Source organism: Ciconia boyciana, chromosome 3 (genome assembly GCF_034638445.1).
Source record: "Ciconia boyciana chromosome 3, ASM3463844v1, whole genome shotgun sequence".
Lineage (NCBI taxonomy): Eukaryota > Metazoa > Chordata > Aves > Ciconiiformes > Ciconiidae > Ciconia > Ciconia boyciana.
The window spans coordinates 63,430,592-63,456,131 of NC_132936.1; the positions used below are offsets into that span (position 1 = coordinate 63,430,592).

At 39.1% G+C, this 25,540-nt stretch overlaps 1 protein-coding gene across 3 annotated transcripts in view; it reads right to left on the reverse strand.

The window, feature by feature from the left end:
- Positions 1-468: 468 nt before the first annotated feature.
- The window catches only part of STX7 (syntaxin 7), a 35,004-nt gene continuing 9,932 nt past the window's right edge, over positions 469-25,540 (reverse strand). For all 3 annotated transcript variants that reach the window (XM_072855879.1, XM_072855880.1, XM_072855881.1), the window contains exons 3-10: positions 12,543-12,612; positions 10,532-10,622; positions 8,688-8,825; positions 7,902-7,954; positions 7,042-7,132; positions 5,760-5,832; positions 4,713-4,795; positions 469-1,888 (exon numbers count right to left, since the gene is read on the reverse strand). In XM_072855879.1, the coding sequence (XP_072711980.1) occupies positions 1,796-1,888; positions 4,713-4,795; positions 5,760-5,832; positions 7,042-7,132; positions 7,902-7,954; positions 8,688-8,825; positions 10,532-10,622; positions 12,543-12,612 (692 nt within the window). In that variant the 3' untranslated portion in view covers positions 469-1,795. The remainder of the gene's footprint in view (positions 1,889-4,712; positions 4,796-5,759; positions 5,833-7,041; positions 7,133-7,901; positions 7,955-8,687; positions 8,826-10,531; positions 10,623-12,542; positions 12,613-25,540) is intronic.

Here is a 25,540-nt window from a genome sequence, read left to right on the forward strand (position 1 = left end):
ACTGCAATTTACATGAAAATTAAATTCCCCTTTCAATCTCAGTGGTGTTTTCCGTGTTACATGGAACATAATGATGCAGTTTCACAGGACTTGCTTTTGGGAATCCAAATACAGCAGCACAGGCCTCCTTCCCGCACCATGGATTCCCATCCCTCAAAAGTTTCATGCTATGCTGAAGAAGAGCTAGTAACAGCCTGCCCCCAGCACCCACTGTCAGCAGCCACACAAAGCAAAGCAACCTTTCCTCCCGAGACCAGGCTCACACAGGTGGGAATGCAAGATCCAGGAGTGTTTTCATTAACCATGTGAAGTGCAGCACAGGAACTGAGGTCTCTCTGGGCTGATTAGCCAGCAGAGCTGAAATTCTCTGGAGTTGTTGAGAGAAGTTTCAGTCATTTACATAAAAGCAAAGATGACAGCAGTGCTTGTAGAGACGGATTCTGAAAAAAAGGAACTACTAGAAAAACATACTCTTTAAAAGACCTTTATTTTCTTGCACAGTTACAATTCTGAAGTCCATTTATGCTTACAGTTAGATTGTTCCCAAATAATATTTCATAGCTCACCACGTAAACAGTGCATTCTCTATCAGTCTAGTGTACAAGAACTTTATAAAATACAGATTAAGTTACTTTTTCATCTGTACACTTTTCAGATTAGTTCACCAAGATCAATTAAAAAGGCAAATAGATTAATTGGCAAAAAAGTGTTGTTACATTTTTAATATATTAGTACAAAATGGCACAGAAGGAAAAAGGTCATTTTAAAGGCTGTAAGCAAACGCCTTACATGGTTTGAATCAGTTCAACCGATTTCAACATAATTTCAAATACCACTGTTAAACTTGGAATTGAACTTGTAATCTTCTTTTCTTCAGCTGTATGAAAGACCTCGCATACAACTTTGGATCTGTTCTTGGAAACCGAATCACAGCAGTTTCAGAACAGTAACATTCAAGTGCAGTTAGGAAGTTGGGAATTTGTATTCTTCCCAGTAAATCTAAGAATTCACAGACTAGAGCTTATTTTCATCTAGCCAAGCTCATTGATGCACACTTCAGATGCAAAGACAGCAGATGTGTGCACATAAAACACAGTATTTCTTAACGCAAGAACTGAAACAAAAAATCCACATAATTACATCATCCACCCTACCTACCTTTGCAGGAGGCTTCCACGCATAACCATACTCAATGCCAGATACAGAAATATATGAAGCATCTAAAAGATTTCAGGCAAACTGAAGGCTTAATTCAAAAGCTTCATTTATAAAAGAGATCACACCAACTTCAGCAACCTACATTTTATTTTTAAACCACCCACATCAAATGGGCAGGTGAGTGGGATGGAAGGGAAAGACAGAAAGACATTTCTAACTTAAAAATAAATTCTGAGATGTGAATCCGTTGCCTGAAGCAAGAATTCAGGAGTTTGTTTTGGCAGCAACATTTAGCAATATCCCAAAAGATAATTACCAACCCCGTCAAAACAAATTATCAGGATTTTGATTAGCCCCCTAAACCTTAAGAGGTTTTTATGTTTAAGTTAACGGAACAGTTTATGACCTTGACTGTTTTTTTTCTTGTAAGACAGCACCCACATCCAAGAGGGTAGGCAGTTATACTGACAGTAGTACTGAGAACATTACTTCTCAGGTTAAAACAAAAAGTCTTATAAAAAAAGTGAGTGTGATGAAGCACAGAACCATTATTTTACTCAGCTTCACAATAAGCAAACCATGACTAGGAATTTCCTTTCATAATTTAAATACCAATTACAATGCTTTCTCCAGAGACTTATTTTGTAGATAACCATATGATGATTCCAAGAAGCAATACTCCAACAGCAAGTATAATAATGAGGATGCACATCTTCTTTCGGGACCTTTGCTGCCAATAGAGAAAAAAACCACGTTGATTGAAAACTGCACCACCACATCAGAAGACTACTTACGCTTTTATGGTCCTACTGCTTGTGCAATCTAAGTAAATTGCGTCCTTACTAACAACAAGTCATATAAAGTTGTTCAAGAAAAAAAAAAAAAGAGCTAAGTTATCAACGATTTACTTTTATGGCTATATTATTCAACAGAATGATTTCAGTGGTATTTTATGACATACGTAATAAACTAATGAAAGAGAATGCAGTAACATGATGAATTATGTTATTAGGACACGGGGGGAAAGAAAATGTGACAGAGCAGGTGACCACATACAGACAAAAATGGACAATCAATCTGCATAGTAGAGGAGGTAGAAATGGTCTGCTAGAAAAAAAAATATTTAAAGACTATTAATGTATATAGATGGGGACAAAGGACTGCAATTTTAGATTTCTGCAAGATTGACTTTGCATCTATTCACAGAGTTATTTTAAAGTTGTTTTTGTCAAGTTTCTTAGGTACAACTTTCTCTTAAAAAGAGGAAAAGAAAAAGGACAGGAAAAGAAAAAGGACAGGAAAAGAAAAAGGACAGGAAAAGAAAAAGGACAGGAAAAGAAAAAGGACAGGAAAAGAAAAAGGACAGGAAAAGAAAAAGGACAGGAAAAGAAAAAGGACAGGAAAAGAAAAAGGACAGGAAAAGAAAAAGGACAGGAAAAGAAAAAGGACAGGAAAAGAAAAAAAAAAAGGAAAAGAGACCTGACTAGATACCCACTTATATAGGTGTCACTACAATAAAGTGTCAGTTATGAGCATGTCCAGAACTTTCACATCTCCCGTACAGGTCTGTAACTTGAGATACCAGAGCACCCAAGAGTAGCAGCAGTCTGTCATCCTTTATCTGAAGGATATGGAATCTGAAGTTTCCTTCAGAACAGGAAAGGAAATTACTAGTGAGTTTTCACAGGCTTTTGCTGATACCCAAGGGACAATAACACTCAAATCTCTGGACTCAGCCTCAGCTCCAGAAGCAAAGCCACACTTTGCTTTATTTGGCAGAGGTTCTTCTGCCTGGGTGTTTTTCGTTCCCCCCTGCCCTGCAGAACTACCTCTGTGTCAGTTCTTCACTGGAGCTGCCAGTTCTCTGCCCAGTACCACCCACACTACCAAGTTTCTTGTCTTAACTGTCCTCTTCTTCTAGGGTTAGTATCTCACTGTCACTTCTCGTCTCCCACTGTCAGGGTAAGATTCCTTAATTTCATCATTTTACTTGCTAGAACTTAATCCACTTGCTAGAGTATCTTCCTTTTTATTTAATACATAGCCAGATTCTCTCCTTACACTCCCAGTCTCTTGCTTTTTCATCCTGGAGACCACCTCTTGCCAACATTGCACTGAAGTCAAAACATTTTCCCTGTAACTACTTAAGCAAGCTAGTGGACTAAAGACACAGAGATCTTATTTCCTCATACACTTGATCATTTCTATGACAGCTGAAGCAGCAGTGGTAAAGGGGGAAAGAAAGCAGAGAAGCCTGGCTTTGCCCAAACAGTTCTGCTGTGTGAATGCACCCCACATGGCAGATGGGTGGTGCATACCTCATCCAGCCACAAACAGGAGTTGTGAGGGTATCAACCACATGCAGCCTCATCCCCGCCAGCACACGTGGGCCTCTAACACTTCCTTGAGGGCATCAGGGCATACAGGTATAATAGCTGCTGAAATTAAAGTAAGTCTGCTGAAACTGGAAATGATTTTTCAGTGTCTCTGAACAAGGATAAGTTTTCAAGCAAAGGGAAGTTCAAATCTGAAGCAAACTACACAATCCTTTCAAACACAGGCCAACCCTGCAGAGTAGCTGGTCCCTGCTGCAAGACCCACTGAACAGAAGCTTGTCAAAAGTCTCGATAACCTTCCTTTGAGATCAGAAGATATTAATCCTTTCCTCCTCAAGATAAAGCATGAAGTTTTTCATTTAACATTTTCACCAGAAAACACCTTCCACAGAAAATTTTGGCTACTACTATTTTTTTTCCCCTGAACATTGTCAGTATCAAAATAGGAGTCATCAACCATACTTAATGTGCCACCTAGAATACAGTTCAATGATGCATGTACCCCTTCCCCTCTCCCACTTCTGAAATCAGCAGGCAATCCTTCAGATATTTTGTCATTGATTTACTGTCCTGGCTACTACTAACACACATAAGAGGATTTAAAAAAAAAAAAAAAGTCTTAAGGACTAACTCCGACTAAAGAGGGAAGATTTATTACTAATAAGATTATTCCTAATAAGTTCCAAAATGTTATACAGAAGTGGCATTTAAAGTTATTTAAAAGGCTTTTCAAAAGCGTTTGAGAGTTTGAAATACATTTTTAGCATCAGGGTAGCAATTAACAGAAGCTAGATATATATAGCTTTGAGAAGACTTTGGACAGCAAAAATTGATGCTAGCTGGCAGCATCTTCAAAAGACTTCCCTGCCTCTCTTCTCTACTCCTTCAGTGATCTTTAGAGCCTCACTCTCTGTACAGAGGAACCTTTTACTTCTTGAGCTGTAAAAGGAGGGGTTTGTTTGTTTTTAAATAAAGGTATAACTCCAGGTGCTCTGAAACAGCCTGGCTAATTTTACAGGAAACCCAAAGTTTTCAGAAGTCACTGACTTTTGTCTTATAGTAACCTAGAAATACCATTGTGGTCTAACATAAACCTTTAAGTAAGTCTCCAAGCCTTGAGGAAAACGATAAGCAAAATCTGAACTGCGTAAGTAAGTGGAAGTCAGGACTACTGAGAAAGAACAGTAACACACAACTAGCAGTCGGCATTGACATTACCTGGTAGTTTGCTGCTCTTGACAGCTGCTGGTTTGCTTGCTGCACATGTACATCTGCATTTTCCACATTGGCTTCTATGCTGTCTTTATTTTAAAAAGAAAGATTTCAAATTTTGGTTAGTCATAACCCAGCCAGAGGTCTGGAATGCTGAAATACACTTGAGAGCATATGTAATAGCTGCCCCTCAACTGCTGGTGTCTTCATCAATACCCGAAGTTTTATACCTTGCGTTATGGAAGTTTGACCCATCCTATACTCATGCCTGAGTTAACGTCTGAACCGCCCAAGCAATGAGTGGCTGAATTTCTGTCAGTAACAGCTCCCCTGCTCTAGAAGCAGGGTTGAGCCTTAGAAACCGACCGGGGTAGAAATTTTCAGTACTTTTCTGTCCTCCAACTTGCTACTAACTGCTCTCTGCTCAGATTAAAAAAAGTCCTAAGACCTGTGAAATCAGAGGAAACGGACATGCAAAACATCCCAAGAGGCATGACTCGAGTTTGGTATTCTATCATACTGACACAGATGGTTTTTTTCATGGAAAAATATAACGGAATCTTGAACAGATTATGAGCTAAGGTGATAGAAAAAGCCACAGCATATGTGCCCATATGCAGGACACAGACAACAGTGTGGCTTAACAGCAGACTCAGAAAAGGTATTTTCCGATCATATTTCATTAAAAGAATACACCTGTCTGCATGGAGGGTAAAGCAGGAACCTTTGCTGAAACTGCACACTTATATCACCAGTCAATACAGTAAAACTCTCCACATGAACTCCAATTTTATGTACAAACAGTTCTAAAAACTACTTTTAAACACATTTTATACACATTAAGAACAACTTAATTTTTTTAAATTACACTTTAAGCACACTTTCTTAGTGTATTCCCAGTCACCTCAGCCAGTCTACCCATTATCAGGTTGCACCCGATTTACTTTAGCATTGATATTCTCATTACAGGATTTTTTCCAGCAAAAGTAAGTTCTACATTGCTACAGAGAGACAGAATAAAACATTTTCAGAGAAAAATTGAGTTGGACTTACCTATCACATCACCTTGCTCATGAATCATCATTCCCAAATCTTTAAAAATTTCATTGATGTCCATAATATCTGCCTGTAAGGAAACAAGCAGCACATTAATTGACATAACGTATGCCAGGATCTCTGTGCACTTAGATACAAATACTGCTCCTTCTCCTACCAAGTACACATCCATGACTCTCTACACTATAGGATAAAAAACCCCCACCTTAATATGTTTATTTGGAAGGCTTTTTTTGTATTACGAGAGCAAGTTTATTATAATCAAACTAACTGAAGATGAGTATGTGCACAAACCTTTAACCCAAATGAATAAAATCATATGCAGAAAGTATTTTGCATTAGTTTTAGTGTATCTTTTAAATTAAACACACACAAATTTCACAAGCAGCACAGTTTACAGAAATTACCTCTATAATATGGCCAGGCTGCTGCACCTATATTACATTATCCTATTACCATGTGGTTATGATGAAGTGATAGATGTCACATTACCACTGCACATATGATCTATTCTCAACTAATGATTGATACATGTTTAGTTCAACTCACTGTATGTTAACATATGGATGGCAAGGGAGAGATTATTGCAAACTTTATACATAGAATGGATTTTGCCACATGCATCAGCAAGATTTCCTGACAAACCCCAGTTCCAGCATATTTCTTGTTGATGGTAGAGATGTGGATTCCAGACTGGCTGGAAAAATTAATTTTGTCTTCACAGAAGTCTCTTGATGTCAGTATTTCATCACATGTGACAATTTTTGGTGTAGTTTACATCTTGTTTTTAAATGCTTTTAACTTGTTTGACAAGCCCTTAATTACAGAAGTCTGAATGAAATATAGCATCTCAGTATTTCCAGAAGTGTTCAAAAAAGCTGTTTACAAAATGAAGATGCTGAACAATACATTGGGAATACCTGGGAGGAAAGTTATGAATTTGCTTCTTTTATAGTCACTGTTAAAAAAGGTTACATAATATGACCACTATGTTGGAAAAAAAGGATATCTATTTTTTCATGCAATCACATGAGCACTCTCTTATTCCATAACTGAACCACTGAAGTTAAACACAGTATCAAAACATGGCTTTCATACGGTAGATTTCTAATGCACGTTTCACATACCATCTAAAAGCAATATTTGTAGTTTTGAAGGAAAAAAACCACACCCTAACCCCTTGAGATTAATGTCTGCAATTAAAGCTCATGCCACTATAAAATGTTCTTTCTCTGGAAACATTAAAAGCATATTCTGCTGTAAAACCACTTGTACATACCTCAAGCTGCCTAATGGAAGATTCCCTCTCCTCAATAAGACGGAGGTCATCTTCTGTAATTTCCTCATCTTGCACTTGTGCTTGTGGTTGACTATCAAACAAAAAAATACCCACCCAGAATTGAACAGGCACGATGAGAAATAACTTAGAAGCATACAACGACAGTGAAATACATAGCACATACTTTACATTATCAGTTAACAAAATGCACATTTTACCCTTGCCTGCCTAGCTAACAGGGAAGGTCTAACAATCACACCTTTAGTATAGGAAGCTGCTGCTGTAGCAAAGTTGCACATAGCACTGAGTTAGCTGATTGGAAATTCCAACTATGAACACAAGGGCAAAATTTCTTCTGAATTATAAACTGCAGAGTTTATATCCATCTGAGGCAAAAGCAAGCTAGCCAACAAAACATAATCTGAGACTGAGAAGCAGTTCTTGGAGAGTATGAAAGCAATGGGAGATCCCAGTAAACACTGGACCCTTTTATCACAGCTTAACAGTTTTACTCTGTTCACAGGTTGGACTGTGCTTACCTAAGTTTGGCTCTCACAAAGCCCAGATACAGACTTGGGGCAGCTTAAGGAGATGACTGAAGCCAAAGCATGGGGAAAAAAAGGGGGAGATGATGTGAACTGCTCCTTTCTCTTCCCACCTATCCCACCAAAAAGCCTCTTCTCTACACTTGCCCTATGGAAGAAAACCTGACTGAACAATCTATCCCAACTCCCTCCAAGAAAAGGCAATTAATCAGAAAAAAAATTAAAAAGAAAAACAAAAAATATTGGCAGCTGGCTTCCCTGCAGGCCATTTATTATTCTGAGCTAGGTTAAGACTTATTAACAAATTCAGCCTACCTGTCCCAAGAGACAAGTGTTCCTTCTTTGTAGCTATCTTCAGGAGCACCACCCTACATGATCAGTGTTTAAAAAAAAATAAAAACATTATGGCCCTGAAAGGAGCACTGTCAGCATTTCTATGAGTCAATATTACAAGGTTTATAGTAATTCAACTTCAAACTGAAACATGATTTAACATGTTCTCATCCCAATTTTGCTTTATGCATGCATAAAGCTGAAATGCAACCAAAAACATTCAGCTCAGTAACTGCCTGCTAAAATTTACAAGTACAGCAACATGTATTTGGCACAGAGTAAAAAGGCAAAATTGATATGTTAACAAGGAAAAGCTCAAGATCCCAAGCTCCTCAGCACTTCTTCACTGTAATACTGCGTAGAAATCCGGCAAGTGATTCTTCTCTGTAGGAAAAATCTGTTATATCTAAAGGTCCAGCAAAAGCATTTCAAAATCTACTAAAAATTGCTTTTGCAAGATTACAGCATGAACCCAGGGGAAGTTCATGCCTTTGTGTGACAAAAGCAAGGGAAAAGTAACAGTTTTCAGTGGGGGTTCATTACACCTTAATTCAGCCTTTACTATAAAATGAACTGTGTAATTCAGCTATGCATAAAAGTGAGCGAAGAAAGCTTATAATTATATACTTATAATCATATTGCACACATTCTGCAGTATTTGGAGTTAGATATGAGCTTTTGTAACTAGTATTACGGAGGCAAGTTTGACATCGAATACCACCAACACCATTGTAATCAGAGTATAATGGCTCATTTTCTGATACTTACAGATACCCTTGAGCTGGCTCTTACTCTGGCTACAAAGTCTTTTTCTTTCTCAGCAGCTTGCCTTTGGAGTCGTTGGAAATTTGTTAGTGCTGTGGTAAACTCCCCCACAAGACGGTCTTTCTGTATTTTTCTCTGACGCTACAGGAGAAAAAGTTTTACCAAGTCAGATGAGCTCAAGCTTTTCAGGGCTCTGCCATTTCCAAGCTGCTCAATGCTAAGGCATATACTCTTTTTTTCAAACAGGTGTAAGGGAATGCTGTCTACAAAACCATTTGCATGGACAAACCTTCCTTCCCTCTGGGATCACATAACCCTGCCACAATTTCAGGCGTTTAAAGAGGAAACCAATGCATTTAGTTTCATTTAACAGCTGGAAATGAGCAGGGACAAGAAAGCTTCTACCTTCCTTGTTATCTGTTGATTATAAAACCTACTGTTTAAGTGTGAAATATTTTGATACCATGGATGCTAAAATACGCAAAGGTGACTGAATGGGGGAGAAGAGTGCAGAAAAGAAAGAACAGGGCACTTCACATGTATTTTACATAAATGCTGGAATTACATATTGAGCTGCATCCAGAAGTGGGTTCACATCCTCCCTTAAGTGCTTAAGAACTGGTACAAAGTTGCCTGTTCTAGCCTTTCAGGCTTTTTTTTTTTTTTCTTCCAAATGTAGGGGAGGGAAGAGGAATACTGGGCACTCAGGAAAGCCTCCACCATATTTCCCTAAATATATACATTACATCAACCCTTCCTTCCAAATTTCTGAGAGGCTATAATTTGCCATTCATCAATCTGTTATTTATGCATTTCATTGGGAGGTGGCTTTGATGAAGATGCTCATAATAAAAGGAGTAAAATTAAACAGTAAAACATCTCACTGCCAACTTTTCAGCTCCAAGATAAAGAAACAGAGAAACCATTAAAAAAAACCAAAACCAAACATACTTTGCCTGAACTAGAGGTTATATACCAAGACCAAGTTTTAACACCTCTGTTAGAAGTTTACAACTTGATCAGGATGAGCACGTGTGGATCATGGCCTGCCATTTGAATTCAGTGTTTCAGAAGAATTCATTTTCCTAAAGGCTCCTTGGTAACCAGCCACAGACCAGGCAAGTTGTTTGAGTGACAATAACCTGAACCCATGTTTTCTGGGATCCTGTTGCTCTTCCCCTATTTAAGCGACAGATTTCACTAGGATAAGAAACCATAGGATGTCAGACAGGAGCATGCTAATGACAACAGCCACTTCACCTCCTGCCAAGATTTTACACAGACCTGGGAAAGCAGCAGTTTAAAGACTGCACAAGTAGTTTTAGTAACAAGTCCTGTCCACTCCTCTTAAGAAAGAAAAAGCCTGCGGACAAACATAGCATATATGCTGATCTAAGTGATGTAGAACAGACCTACTACGCATAATCAAATTATTTGGACAGTGGGTTAACAAGTCTGGCCACCTGCCCTGCAAGCAGTTTTGGCACACAATTCCTTGACCCTGGAAGCAGTCAGAGTGCCTGTGGAGTCAGACTTAGCATCACCACAATGGATTACAAAGTGCCCAGCTACCTGAAATCACAGGCACAGTGCACTGCCTTGATTCCTCCCTTTTCAGTCAAACCACCTAATTCCTGATACATAAAACCAACTTTGGAACAAGTCTGGACTGCAACAAAATATTCTTATATTGTAAGTGCCCTGTTGTGCAAATGTGTTGACTAACTAAACAGTGCTTTGAAAGCCTGGTGAGGAGCACAAAAATAGGCATGCAGAACAGAAGTCACTCAAATACTGTACATGAGCCAACATGATAGTCAAACAAGCCATGCTCTTTGGTTTTATACCTGTTCACTTGTTGCAGGCAAAGATCCAAACTCTTTAATGTATTTGTCAGTTTCTTTGGCAAGCTGGTTGGTGTATTGCTGCTTCTGTTGCCTAAAACCAAATGCAAAGTTTAATTAGAGACCACTGGGTTACTTTGTTTGAATGCCACTGATTCTCAGAAAAGCAGCAGTAGTAAATGCTTCTCTTAAAGTGCACAAAGCTGTCTTTATTCTGTTCTTCACTGTACAAGGTGTGACACCATAGATTCCAGGGGGGACAGATGCTGAAGAAGGTATGTTCCTCAGTGTGACAGCATCTCATTACTCACCTTTTTTTTTTTTTTGAGGTTTCTTCTATTTTCCTAATGTGCAGCAATACATTTCCAGTTATTATGAATATCTAAACATGCTTTTCATAGTCCTTTTGAGGCTATCAATAGTTGGAAACACCTGGTCATTTCCAAGTTCAAAATAACCGTAGAAGAGACCAAGTTTTTCCTGTGTGGAAGAACATACTGTGACTTGAAAATAATTCCAATACCATAGTTCATGAAAGGTCAATTCCTGATAGTTACTGGGAAGCTTATCGAAAGAGATGTATATTCTCCCATGATACAATAGCTGCAAACTTAGCTGAAAATGTCATTATTTACCAATAGCCTTAACAGTGCTTAATAAAAAAGCCTTTTCTTCAACAGCAAGGCTATTTTTGTTTTTTTGTCTCACCACTTCTGATATCATCACACACTCCTTTACCAATTTTCATATTTTTTTTTTCCTGGAGCAACTCAAATTCTTTACCTGCTTTTGCATCCTCCTCCTCAGTGCATATAAAAAGGTTTTATCTGGAAAGCTATTAGCAAACAATCAACATCAATATTTAAAATAATCAAATAACTCTTCAGATACATACCAACATGAAAAGAAGGCCCAAATGTTCAGACAAGTGAAAAAGGGACGGATGAAAACTCAAGGAAGCTTATCATATATACTACCTCCAGAAAGGGACCGGAACGTGTCCTTCACAACAGTTTCTATCCTGATTAGTTGTGAATTTATGCCTAGATCCTGTCTGGTTATTGCATAAACTGTGTATGTTGATCTTCACCTATTCACAGTCTCCAGTAGGACATTCACTGTGGATTGTACCTGGCTAATGTTATGGGCCCTGAACTTGGGCTATTATTAAGCAATTTGGCTGTTCACACAAAATGAATGTGATGTCTTTGGTCCAATACACACCTCCTCCTACTATTCAACAGCCACAGTGTGGCATTAACCACACTGAAGACTGCCAACTTTCTCACCCACAGAGTCAGCACAACATGTCGCTAACATGCATTTATGATGCCGAGATTAATGTGGTAAAGGAGTTTAATGGAAAAAACCATACCAGTTCATTAGACTGTGCAGAGAAGTGGAGAGCAGCTGACTGTCTCTGCCAGTGGCATATTAATGAAAGTCCACCTTCAGGTGACTGAACTACAGCACAGCATCTGCCTTGGAGCCTTATTTCACTTCTGCTATTTTAGTATTTCTGGCACATGTTTATTCTATAATGTCATCCCTTACTGTAGCTTTCATCACTAAAAAGACATTCCCCCTCTCTCCCCCAATATCATGCCTCACAACTCCCCCCCCCCCGCCCCCCAATATATTCATTACCTTGTGAAACTTATACAGATAGATTAGAAGGGTTGACTGGGGTGGAGGGCTGCAGGTGTTTGTTTTTAAAATAGTGATATTGCTTTCTGGTCCTGCCCTTTTCCCTTTGCTGACATACAGCATAGGTTTTATAGATGTATGGATACTGCAGGCAATGTACATGGGCAAACCAGATGAGTCTAGTTTACAAAGACTACCCAAGATTAATTTTAAAAAGGGCATTGCAACATTTACATTTCAAGCATTTCTCTCTACTCACTTTTCTTGGTGAGATCAAGCACTCTGCCTAACAAAAAACGACCTCAGCACCTACCAGGAGACTGTTTACAATGCAATAAAATTAAACATTTTCATGTGAAGTACTCACAGCTGTTGCCTCAGCTCAGGCGTGTCTTGTGGTGTTCCAAGCTGATGTAGTATTCTCTGTATTTCAGCAGCTGTTTGTGTAGAGGAAGAGAAATTTTAATGGGGCACAGAAAATTCCCACTTAATTTTCTGCATTTTTGCTTGACAATTCTAAAGCTATAAAAGTTGACAGAAACTGAAACTCAACTTTTTCAACCTACTACAAAGACTCCACTTAAGTCCTAGAACAACTAGTGAATGGTTTTTGCCAAGTCAAAGAGAAAGCCCAAGGTTTCTTATAAAGCATGGGAATGTATTCAAGTGTCTAGGTAGAAACAGGCAATTTAAAGATCAGTTAATAGTTCCACCATAATAAGTATAAATCAGGCCTTTTAATATTAATTTTTAAAATAAGAAGCACAATTCTTATTCTAGTTTAATCATATTTTATGCATGTCATTTTGGAAAGCCATATGAAAGACTGCCATGACATTATCATATACAAGTTTTTCAGAACCAGTGCATTAATGAAGAGACAGCAAGAAAGCATTAATGGGCTTACAGTACATTAAAAAAAAAAAAAAAGTCAGGTATCCAGGTTTAAATTGTAATTTTGAGATCCTTACATTTTTAAATGTGGGATACACGCCACCAGTGATTTTTAAGTGTATTTCATAAAATATATTAGTTTTGAACTGCAAAAAGAGACACCATTTCAGCCTTATTTTCAGCATAATATATTTTACTGTCACATGAGAAAGCAAGGAGAAAAATGGACAGACACTTAACGGATATGCAGTTTATCACACTGCAAAACTAATATCCTTGACGTGCCTTATCTCAGCTTAACACTCTCACATCTTCTAAACTGAAAGAATACATATGCAAAATAACTTCTTTTTGCTTGACCTCAGCTAGGAGTAGACTTGTCTTCCCTGTATGTCTGTGGCCCTCCCCAGGCAGACTGGTATACCACACAGTCAGTAGAAGATACAACGGTATGATAGTACGTGGGATCCTCACTTTACTAGCACACTTTTTTTTCCATAAATACAGTTAAAATTGCAGTAAAAGGCATCTCTAAGTAATGAAGAAAAACATTTAAAAAAAAAAAAGTATTTTTCCATATACCATGGAAGAGATCTGTAACAGACAGAACTTCAGTTACAAGAAGAAAGTTAGCTGTGACTTATGTTAAGCAGTTAGATAAAACTGGAATTCCTTAGAACATTTTTAGTAATAATATTAATTCTAATCTTTGCTTCATAACAAGTCTCCAGATTGGATTTTTCTACACTGCTTTATGAAATGTCACCATGTCGATGACTGCTATAGCCAATTCCCTCTGTGCACACCCAGGTAACGAAGGTATCAAAAAAAAGGGGAAAGTCAGTACCCAGGTTTTGCATGAAGTGAAAATCAAATACTTCAAGACAGAAGCCTTTGGGGGAACTGAGTGGACATGAGCTACTAAAAGAATTACTGAGGGGAACAGCACTGTAAGATGGGTTTCACGCAGCTTGTATTTTAATTGAGCTGAAAAGCAGCAAAACATAAGTGAAAATTTCTGAATTTTGACTACAGCCACCACCTGCCACCGAGCACCAGCCCTTCCCTGCCCGGTGGGGATCTCCTACCTGCCAGGCCAGGAGGTCCTCCGTGCTGCTCCTCAGCAACTGGAGCTGGGCACATGTACTGATAAATACTGACTTTGGGTAATTAAGCCTTCTTTTTATGTTCAGTGTAATGCTTTGTTTTAAAACAAACAAACAAAAAGGTAACTGGCTGGTGTTCTCTTCAACAGCGTGAAGTTTTAATATCTATAAAACTGAACACAAATTATCCTTTATTTGTTCCAAGGCACTCTCCCTTCTGACTCATGAGCCAAGGTGCTCAGGTATTCTGTACGTACTTTTGCAGGGAGAACTAAAAAAAAAAAAACCAAAACAAAAAAAACCCAAAACAAACTGCAAGCACTCTGTTAACAGCTGTTTTGCAGACAGTAGTACCGGTGTGTCCTACCGCCACCTAGAGATATATTATTTAACTGCAAATAAAGAAAATACAGGTTTGTGTTTTAAATAAAGGCTCTCACTTGAAAAATTATCTGAAACAAAGCCTATACTTAAAATATTTGCATTGCAATAATTAGCTATTTATCCTACTTCTAAAACTGAACACAAGTAGATAATTGAGGGGAAATTAAAAGCCAGCACCACGCAGCTGGTCAGCTATACAATTCCAGGCAGAGGGAAGTTTATCCCAGTTCAGGGCTTGTGATTCAAGAATTCAGCACAAAATTAAAACACAGGTTACCAAGAAGTCTGTAAGTATGCATCAAAATAGCAAAATGCTAACAGGCTTTCAAACCTCAAGGGGAAAAAATGAAAAACCCAAGGACTGAACTGACACCAATTTTTCTGGGCTTCCTGTAATTTAGCATTTCCCACCTTAACCTTTCACAATAAGGATATTATTCAGAAAACAAACAGCATTTCTCTTTTCTTTGTTCATATGAAGTATACTGCATTGAAAAGTGAAATATTGCTTATTCAAGTAAGCAAGCAGAAAAAAGGTGGAGCAGTAAAAGTAAATTGTGGCCAACAGTCTTCAGCAGCACTCTTGAAGCTGTCTTCATTAAAAAGCCAAAAGCAAATTGGTAGGACCAGTATAACACAGGAAGCAGAGAAGCTGACCTTCCTGAAATTTTGATATACAGTACATACCTGCAGGTTGATGAGTTAAAGAAATCCATCCCTTGTACTCCTTCATATTAATATAAACATGCTAGAGTGTATACAGGCTAAAAATGTATTTCTTATATAGTCTTATAATTCTTTTGGTTTGGCTTGGTTTGGGGTGGTTTTTTTTGTTTGTTTGTTTGGGTTTTTTTGTTTGTTTTTTTACAGATTTCTTGCTGTAGCTACTACTCAAACATTTGATATAATATTATACATATAATCACAAAACCACCTAAACCCCAGATGTTTGTCCAGACTCATGAACTCGTACAGTTTTACTGATAAAAACAAACTTTAAAATAGGCTTTAAGACATTACCACCCAGATCAAAGAGGTAAAGTGTCTTGTTCCCTCACACGTACACACAGAGATCTTACAGAATTTGATTCAAAGCAAGAACTGGCTTCAAAACTTCTTAGATAAAAGTCACTCTCTCTTCCCTTCCTCAAGGGAAAAGCAGGGTAGCCTTAGCCTCTCCTCCTGAAGATTAGACTGTAGAAACATCTCTGCTGGCTCCTTCCACTGACCCATCTGGGAAACAAGCAGGGAGAGGGTCTTGGCACTGAAGGAGAGCAAAACTGCTGGAAACCTGGGATTACTTTTCATAAAACAGAGGCCCCTAAGTTCCCAGATTCACTGCTGATGGTGGTATTTATAATGGCACTGCCTCGCTTGTTTAACCAGCTTTTCACCCCTCTGCAGGGAGTTCAGGCTGGCACATCAAGGCACCTGGCAGCTGCTTTGGTGCCTCTCAATCCATCACTAATGCTCAAGTGTCCCAGAGAGCCAAACACTTAGGCCCAACTCACAAAGTCCTATCTCTGCACTGTAAACATACTGGTAACAGTCAGGGCCCAAAGATCAGAGCATGGTTTTGACGAGTTCCTAGGTTACCTCACCCTTTATGGTTCTCTTTTCCCCACTTCCCGATTCTTCCAACTTCCCAAGGAGCTCTGAAAGACAGGAGTAATACAACTACCAGAGGTCCTTCCTGTCCTTCTGGGCATTACCAGTTCTGTAGCAGAGCCTGACTGGATCTTGTGCATGATTTTAATCCATTTCAGTGCAAAATCTGCACTTTAGCTCAGGTTCCTTGGGTGCGTACAGCTAGCTGCTGGACTTTGCTCAGGAGCTGCAGAAGGGCACACACCATGTGTACACAGGCATTCTTCACCAAAGTCACCAGGATATGGCAACTGCCTCTCTCAGAGGGGTGCTAACTCCTGCAGACACTTCTACACTGAAGATCAGGGTAGATGTTTGCATATAATGAAGATCAACAGCTCTTTCAGGGCTCATACAGCAACCCTGCAGGAGCAGCACCTTGACAGCCGTGGGCTGGCAATGAGCCACCACAGAAGGCAAGTCACCCTTGGGAACTGGGCAGTACAGGAAGCAAGGTGCATGACAACATGCAAGGAAAATGCATTTTCTCCCAGCAACTGCTGTTGTACATGCAAAAGAAAAGAATCTAACTTCTTCCACCTGAAAATGAGTCTTGTATTAGAAGGAAACAATACCATATTAGTAAGACGACTTTTCACTCGTCTTTGCGGCATTCCTGATCTAGATCTCGTAATACATAACTATTAGATGATGAAAGCTACTTGGTTACTCTCAGACCAGTCACATGCTCAGGAACAGGTCAGACACGGTTAATGATGAGCCAGAGAAACAATTAAGACCTAACCTGAATTCCTACAGAGAAAATTATTTAAGAGTCAGCTCATGTTTACTTTTACTAAGCCAAACAGTGGTTTCATTTCTAGTCAGTGGAAGCTCTCCCTCTAGTTAAAGAGAACAAAAAAAAAAGGCACAGAAAAAAATAGTAATACTGTCTCATATAAAAGGCCTCCTTTTCTCTGCATGAGTTAGAGGAGTAGTGAGATTTACAGTGGAAATATTTACATTTTTTAACAGGTACGAGTATTTGAGAAACATGTTCCTGCCAGATCTGCAATACATACTATTTTTTCCATAGATAAAAACATATTTCATATTGGATCACACACACCATCCTTGCTTAACAGCTGGCTTTTAGCTGGCTGGGAAAGAAGAAAGTTTCATCTCCTTTCTCCTCATCTTCCCTTGTTTTTCAGCTGCCTCTGCAAAGCTGTTCTGTTACCACAAGTAAATCCATGTTGACATAACTGCTGGTTTTGCTCCTTGAACATGAAAAAGTTTACAATCACAGAGGAAGTTTCAAACTTAAAATAAAGATCCAAATAAATAAATTAATACAATTAAGACCAAAACATAAACAACTTCTTGCCTCTAAGAACACAGGAGCAAACAAAGTTATCCCCAACTGAGAATTAGTAATCACTGTACAGGCTGTAACACCACAGTATTTTTGCAGAAGAAAAGGTAAAAAAAAACCCAAACCCTTGAGTAAAATCCTAATGTTTGAAAGGCAAAGAACTAACTAAGAGGAGGGAAATGAAGAGTGGACTGCAGGTCACCCACCTTCTCTGGCAGGGCTGAGAAGTGTCCAAGCACCACGTTCATCCCTAGCACGAGACAAGGGAAACTGAGGATGGTCTTACTTTGGAACACTCATCAGTAACTCCAGCTACAGGAAAGAAGCTTTCCCAGGTTACCTACAATCAGCTGTCTTCCCATCTCAACTTCCATTCTATTTAACATTTGGAAAAACAAACTTTGAACCCACAAGTGGCCATGACCAAGCTGGAGAGTGAGGTGAATCAACACATAACCCACAGAGTCCTAAAAAGAAGGCCACAACATAGAAGCATGAACTGGGGGCAGGGGGAAATGTTTAATGAGTGCTGCTTATTACCCCTTTGCAGCCTGGAACCTCACTTCTTACTTGGATCACACAAGATTGCATTATAGCCACGCAGCAGCAGTTTCCTTCAGTGCTACAGAGCAAGCCAGACCCACCACATGGCCCGGTTTCATAAAGCTACAGTCTAATGCTTCCACAGGAAACGCGGCACCCATTGGGTGTGCTTGGAAAAAACACTGACAGCAACAGAGGCAACAAACACCGAGGCATTGTACTGCAGAGGACAAGAACAAGACAAGCAGGCAGGGCAACTACAATGAAACCTGCCTTACGGAACAGCAAGGCTTCATATCTGTCACAGAAGAAGAAGCAGAGCACTGTTCCAACCAGCAGCTACAGTTGCTCCTGAATATTAACTGTAATGGTAGGGGTCCCCCCATGCCACCATCTTTTACTTAAAAAGGGACAGATAGGGTTTTAGTAACTGCCTGAGGTTCACAGGACTAAAACTAACGATGGGGATTTAAAGCCATTGATTTTCAGTCATCTTCCCAGTTCCTGAGCCCAAGCAGAATGAACAGAATCAGCAAAGCATTCCTTTGTGCGCACCAAACGCAAAGTCCGCTCTGCATGAGTCTCGGGCTCAGCTATGGCTTTCTATGACAAATAAGCAGTGTATACAACACCAGCACAGTCACCATTCAGAAATGCTCCGTCAAAGACCTTACATATGCTGCCACCGGTTGGGTAACTATGAAGAAATCTCCTACTTGTTTCCAGCTGAACAAGTGAGTCAACAAAGAGCACATCCAGTTACAGAGTAAGTTGTGTGGAATCTAATAAACTCCAGAGTCACTTCAGAGCAGGTTACTGGAATAGAAGAATTATTTGTAAAATCTACACCAGTTCAAACTGCTTTTGCCTGGGGACAACAGGCTTCCTCAATTTATTCAAATCCAATTCAATGTGTTCTCCTTCTGCACTTCGACTGAAAGTACCTGACTAAAGATGGACAGATGCTGCAGAAAACATTCCTGGATCAATCTTTTATAAAAGCTGTGACATACGGCAACCTAATGTAGTTGCAATAAATCCAGCAGACTGGAGTTTTCTGTATGAGTGTAAGTACCTCTTTAAAGCTACTAGTGTCATTCACACTCACTAAAGATTTTAAACAAATTACAACGTTGCTGTGCTGTATGCCTTGCTATCCCTACTTTAACCAAGAGTGACAGTTCACTAGAGGAATCAAATCCAGGACACCAATCAAAAGACCCCAACTTAGTAAAAAGCAGCCCCATGCCCTAATTGGAATTAGGCAATTGCTCACCTAATTGGAGTTAAGTATCTAAAAACTTCAGTGATTTGATTTTAAGTGATTTGCTTTATTCTTTCTTAATCTATAACACTGATTATTCTAAAACAGGATAATACATTGGCACAGAGAAACAGTAACTGAAGTATGCATGGGAAAGAGAAAATAAAATGAGGATGGGGATGAAGATTGTTCTCAGAGCTCTAAAGACTAAAGACTTGGTAAGTACTTAAGAGCGGGAAAACACCAAGTCTTGTACCCTTTCCTGTTGGACTTTACTAGAGCTTCTAGCATTTCTAAATAGAATCATGTCCCCAAGTGATCAGGCACATCAGTAACAATGTCTGGAGTTCAAGACTTGCTTTCAGTTTTTTCAATGCAGCTGTAATTATTTCATACTAGAGTACTATCATTTACAATGGTCTTCCAAGGACACTGGGAAGTAGGATTGAAGTAGTGCCTGTTCTTCTAATGCAGGTGCAGAGCACACTAAATACATATTAAGTGCACAATAACTGATCATGTGATCAATTATTACAGCTCAGCCAAGGGGAAGTCATTAAGCTGTAATCACTTCTGTAATCACTCTATATTCATATCCTAAAATGTCCCTAGTAACTCCCTGAAACCCCAAAGTGTGAACGTTTCTCTAAAGAATACCAGTAGGTTATTAAGTTATGAAAATGATCATGATTCTGCAGTAAACACTAGCTGCGCAAACACCATAAACCCAATCCACCTACATGAAAAAAGCTTGTATTTTTTTAAGAGGTCAGGTCATTAATACAGGAAGCTAACTCAGGAGCTAACACAGAAGCAAAGACATGCAACACATCACAGACTGGTCAACACAAGCAAGTAGCTGTTACTCTGGGGGTCACTCACAATCAACCACTGACCTGGATTTATTCTGAGCCCTAACTGGAGTGCAGCCTCCTGCACAGCAGTTTTATAGGAGCTTTGATAGAGGGCTCTCTGGATAATCAAACTGACATACAATCTCCTCTTCTCCTGTCCACAAGGAAGAAAATCCAACAGAACTGAACTGGAATAGGCATTTTAAGTACCTTAGAGAGGCTCTGAAATGTAACTCTCTAGAGATAGGAAGGAGCATGAGGACCCAGGCCACATCCCTTCCCCTCTCTGCTGCAAATGCAGGCTGTTTTGCAAAAGTTAAGTTGTCTAGGTGAGTTCATTTATATTTGTTCCATCAGCAAAAGCAACAGTTGCAGGCAAAATTGTGGATGTCTTCACTGGTCACCTTGCTATTTGTAAATTGCACAGTGGTTTTACAACTATTATTTAAACTGTTTCCAAACTAAGATGGCTTAATTTACAGAGCTCTTTTGTCCCCACCTCGCCTAGACTAGTTAACTAAGGTAATGCAAAACAGTGTAGGAAAAGGAAATATTCTGCCTTTTCTGCACATACTAACACAAACAGCATGCTGGGGTGTACATGGAAGACCCATTTTTCACTGTATCCTGCTGCTAGCATAAATAAATCCCTGTCCCTCTCGTGCAATGTCATCCACATAAGACACTCTTCCATATGTCATTTTCCACAGAACCAAAATATTTTTAACAAACAAGAAAAAACACAGAAAAATATTAACAAAACTCTCCAAATTAATAAACAAATCTGTGACGCACACTACCTTAAATATATATGCTACTTTACATAGAACAAAGCCTTTAGGAACAGCATGCAAATAATTCACGCTTGTAGTTTTCAGAAATAATTTATTTCTAAAAGAACTATGGGCTTGATGACTTCACCCTGTTGCAGAAAGACAGGCATTTAGAAAGACCCAAAATACCTAAATTCCTCCTCCTATTATCCTTCACATTCAGGTTATGAATCAGATACAGCAGATTCAAGTTCAATTCCTCAGCCTTGAAAAAGCCCACAAAATGGAACACGGAGGACTGTAATAGGTGCTTAAAATCCCTGAATAACCATCCTTTTCCAGATTTTACTGAAACTTCATCCTAAATCCAAGAAACCTTCCTGACAACAGCAACAATAATAATAAAAAAGATTTGTTCCAACTAGTATGTTCCCACAAAGTTAACTTCTGATTAACTGCAACTAACTGGAAATTTCTGACAATATCATTGTTAAGTGTCAAAAAGCTCTACGTTAAGCCTATTTGCTTTAAAACCACACCTGTACAAAACCGCACTTTAAATATAGACAAAACAGAATTTTGTTTTCATATGGGCTCTGATTTCAACACCTCAGCGATTTCACTTACTTTTCACTTGCCCATCTGTGTCGTTCTTTAGCTAAAGAACAATCATGCGAATCTGTTGGTGTTGTAAACATAGTTGCAGACATAGTTTTTCATGAATGTTTCAGCTTGTTTTAGCTGAACATTTTAGCTACCTATCGGGCTTAAACCACAACAAAAAGGCATATATCAGAACTCTAATATTCTTCAGGGTTTAATCTGTGTTTATGATTTTCTACAGTTATATAAAGTGAGAGGGAAAATCATATGATTGATGTAATTCAACTCCCATTTTAACAACATTCAGTGAAAATACTGCTTATAGAAAACTGGGATACAACAGAAACTGGACAAACTTGCTGTCACAGGAGAGGTATCACATGACAGAGGGATTTCCGCTGGCTGGAGTTGACCTTCTGGGAATGTGCTCTATATGAATTGCTGTTTGTGCTACCTTAATGAACAGAAGAGGAAGTTAGCATAAAGCAAGAGTCCTTATGAGAAAGAAGCTCTCAAAGCCAGGCAGACTCCCTCTAGCCATATGTGGATTGTGGCTACTGAATTTTATTTTATTTTTATTATCTTGCAGTATGCAGAGCATATATTTCTGCAGCTGGGCTGATTTTCAGTGTACATGAACAAGCCAAATACTCTATCACTGACCTTGCCAATACTGAGCAAGGGTAGATTATGCCATTCATACTGACTTTGCAACTACCACTGCACAAATCCTGCCATGACCTTTATAAATTGAAGGAGTTGAGAAGGGAGAGGTAGGGAGGGAATACGAATGCCTCACTTCAGTTAGCGTAGGTTCTGTAACTGTTTAATTACAGTTTGCAAACCAGAAATTCTCTAAAACTGAAAGACTGGATGTACACTATCAACGCCAGGCTTTGTTCTGTGTTCCCAAGCAAAAGGCAGCATTCCAAACTGGTTCTAAACCAACAGCTCCCAAAGCCCTGCTTAAGGTGCCAGTGGAGACACGATAGTTATTTATCTAGCGTGTATCGTTCTGGCTTGTCTTAGAGGATTGCAGAGTGACATATTCGGTAGCTACAAAGAAAATATTAGGAGCAAAGCAAAATGAAGGCATACAAGTCTGCTTTCTCAATGACCCACACATGGCACAGAGACTTGAGAAGAAGTATGTGGGGGGAGGAAAAACCACGGCTGGTTACTTCTTCTTGCACAGTTCCTGTCAGAGATACGAGTCAAATCTTTCCAGCTGAGTAGAAGAGGTCCCTACTCCTCTAACAGAATCACAGAATCGTATAGGTTGGAAAAGACCTTTAAGATCATCGAGTCCAACCGTAAACCTAACACTACCAAGACCACCACTATACCATGTCCCTCATCCTCATCCAAAGCCCTTTTAAGCACCTCATCCAAATGTCTTTTAAATACCTCCAGGGATGGCGACTCAACCACTTCCCTGGGCAGCCTGTTCCAATGCTTGATAACCCTTTCAGTGAAGTAAAATTTCCTAATATCCAGTCTAAACCTCCCCTGGTGCAACTTGAGGCCATTTCCTCTTGTCCTATCACTTGTTAGCTGGGAGAAGAGGTATATATCCTTCCTACTGTTGCAACTGTGGAGTTGTCCCTGTAGATGACTGCAACTCCCATTTTGCTCCTTCTTGGGAACACCTTTTTAAACAAAATGCTTTCTGTCTTTTTGCTACACACAGAGAATCAATTCTTTAAAATGCAGAAAATTGTCAGGTTTCAAAGAACTGCTCCCCCTCATCTTCACAGTTGCAAGAAGTCTGAAATTAACATATTTTAAAGCTTTTAAATTAGGCTTTTTGTTTGTTTTACTTATTCTACTTTAATCTTTCAATTTGTTGAAAGATCAGATTTCCTCTTGTACAATTCACTATATGCTCTTCAAGAAGAGGAGGAGAAGATAAAAAGAAAAAAAATATCACAATATGGACTCAATGTTCTCATCATCCTAGGCATATCCCTAGTATGGTAAATGGACATGCCTGGTAGAAATACAGATTTGTAAGCAGGCAGGACTTGTTCAGTCACAAAGAAATATTTTTTGCTAGCTCATCTTGTTTCTGAGCATCACATTAATTCCTTGTTTATCCAGTTGCTGTAAAGAAGTGACCAACAGGAAATATTTCAAGGAAATATTGAAGGAAGGCATTGAGATTTCTCTCAAGTTAATAGCAGCTGTCATTAAGCTGCCACATAAGTGAGAGTGCAACCTATGAAACCCAGTTCTGGAACTACTGCTCCTTCAGTAAACACTGATTAAAACACCTTGATAATAGGTTCTCCTTCTGCAAAGACCAGACAGGTTGGAGCTCTACACCCTGCATCATTCCTTATATTCTGTTCTCCATAGTCCTGTTCTTCATATTCAGAAAGCTAGGGACAAACCTCAACCACCTGTAAATTCACATTTCAAAAGTCCAACACAATGTGTGTCATCTAGATTTTATAATCAGATATAAGATAGGCCTGGAATGAGAATTACAGTTACTTTGGACCAGATTCCAGATAGACAGACTTTCAAATCTTAATCATTAGTTGTGTTCTAGTAACACAGAAATTTAGCAGCTGCCTAAGTCTAAGCCGTGCCAAAGCTCATTATACACTTCTTTGGTTTTATTATTTAAATCTGAAGGTTCCCTAGCTGTTCACAGATCTGCTTCTCATCACTGTTAACACAGACCTGAAACCAAACCAGCTAGACACAGCTCGCAGGCATCGCTGACCTCACCGAGGTTCAGCACACAACACTGCAGCTCATTCAAGCCCATGTGATTCAGGCTCCCCAGGTTTTACAGCACTGCTCAAAGAGAGTCACATGGATTCTCTAAGAACACGAGGACTGGGTCTGAGAGCCTAACTCTCCCTCTCCTGCCACTCTGCATGGGATGTCAAGAAGAGCCTTAAGTTTTGCAATTCCAGCTGCTCAGTGGAACAGTTTTAACAAAAGACACGGAGAAACGCTCCACAGACTAGTTCCCTAAATCTCAGCTTGGAGATGTCGCTGCTAAGAAAAACATGAGTTTCAGGCTGAGGAAAGTAGACTCCATTCCCTAGATGTTGCTAAGTGATATTATAATCACTTATGTCTGCAGAAATGCTGGAAATGCAAAACAGAGCACAGATCCTTGTTTAAAGAACAGCTGAAACAACCTTCTTTTCACAGAATGCTCTGGGGTTTGGGATCCTAAACACATATAGGTGCCCTCCTGGCTTAAGTTTCCAAGAGAGCTCAGAGTCCAGACAGCAGTGTACGCTGCTTCCCATTAGCTAGCTCAATTATATCGTCAAGGTCCTAAAAATGACCCACCAACACAGTCTCCTCCAAAGAAACTCAAACAGCCCACTACAGGTAGAATTTGCTGTAGTAGTTCACTAGCCGTTCAGACAAGGCAGAGGCAATTTACAGCTCTTAACACATCTTCAACATAACAACCAACTGCATGGTTCAATCAACAGCTCAATAAAATATGTTCTTTAAAGTTAAAAGGGTGCGAAGCTAACACAGCTGTTACCTGATACAAATATAGGTCCTCTCCATTACTACACAGAACAACCCAAACCAAAAAGAATACTATCTTGCAACTGATTTAATTATTGAAGTGGTGTGCTAAACCAGCACAGAGATGAGCTTTGCTTGTCCATCAGTAATAGTGGGCTACATGAACTAGGAAAAAAGGGAGGTAAGGATCACAAGTATTAATACAACAGCAGCATCATGTGGATGCATTATGAAATGTGAGGTATTTAATATATGTATTTTATCTTTTATATGGCATAGTATGGCATATTAAAAACAGTTAATCAAGAACCAGATCAAATTTATTACTTGGAGGGGGTGTGTGTAATAATTCAACCTTGAAGAAATGTTACAGTAAAGATTGTTGTTCCGACCAGTGCTGCTTCCTATAAAACTCTGGTGTATTATGAAATCTCAGCAGCACACAGCGTTGTCGAATTCAGGAAGTTCTTCTGTA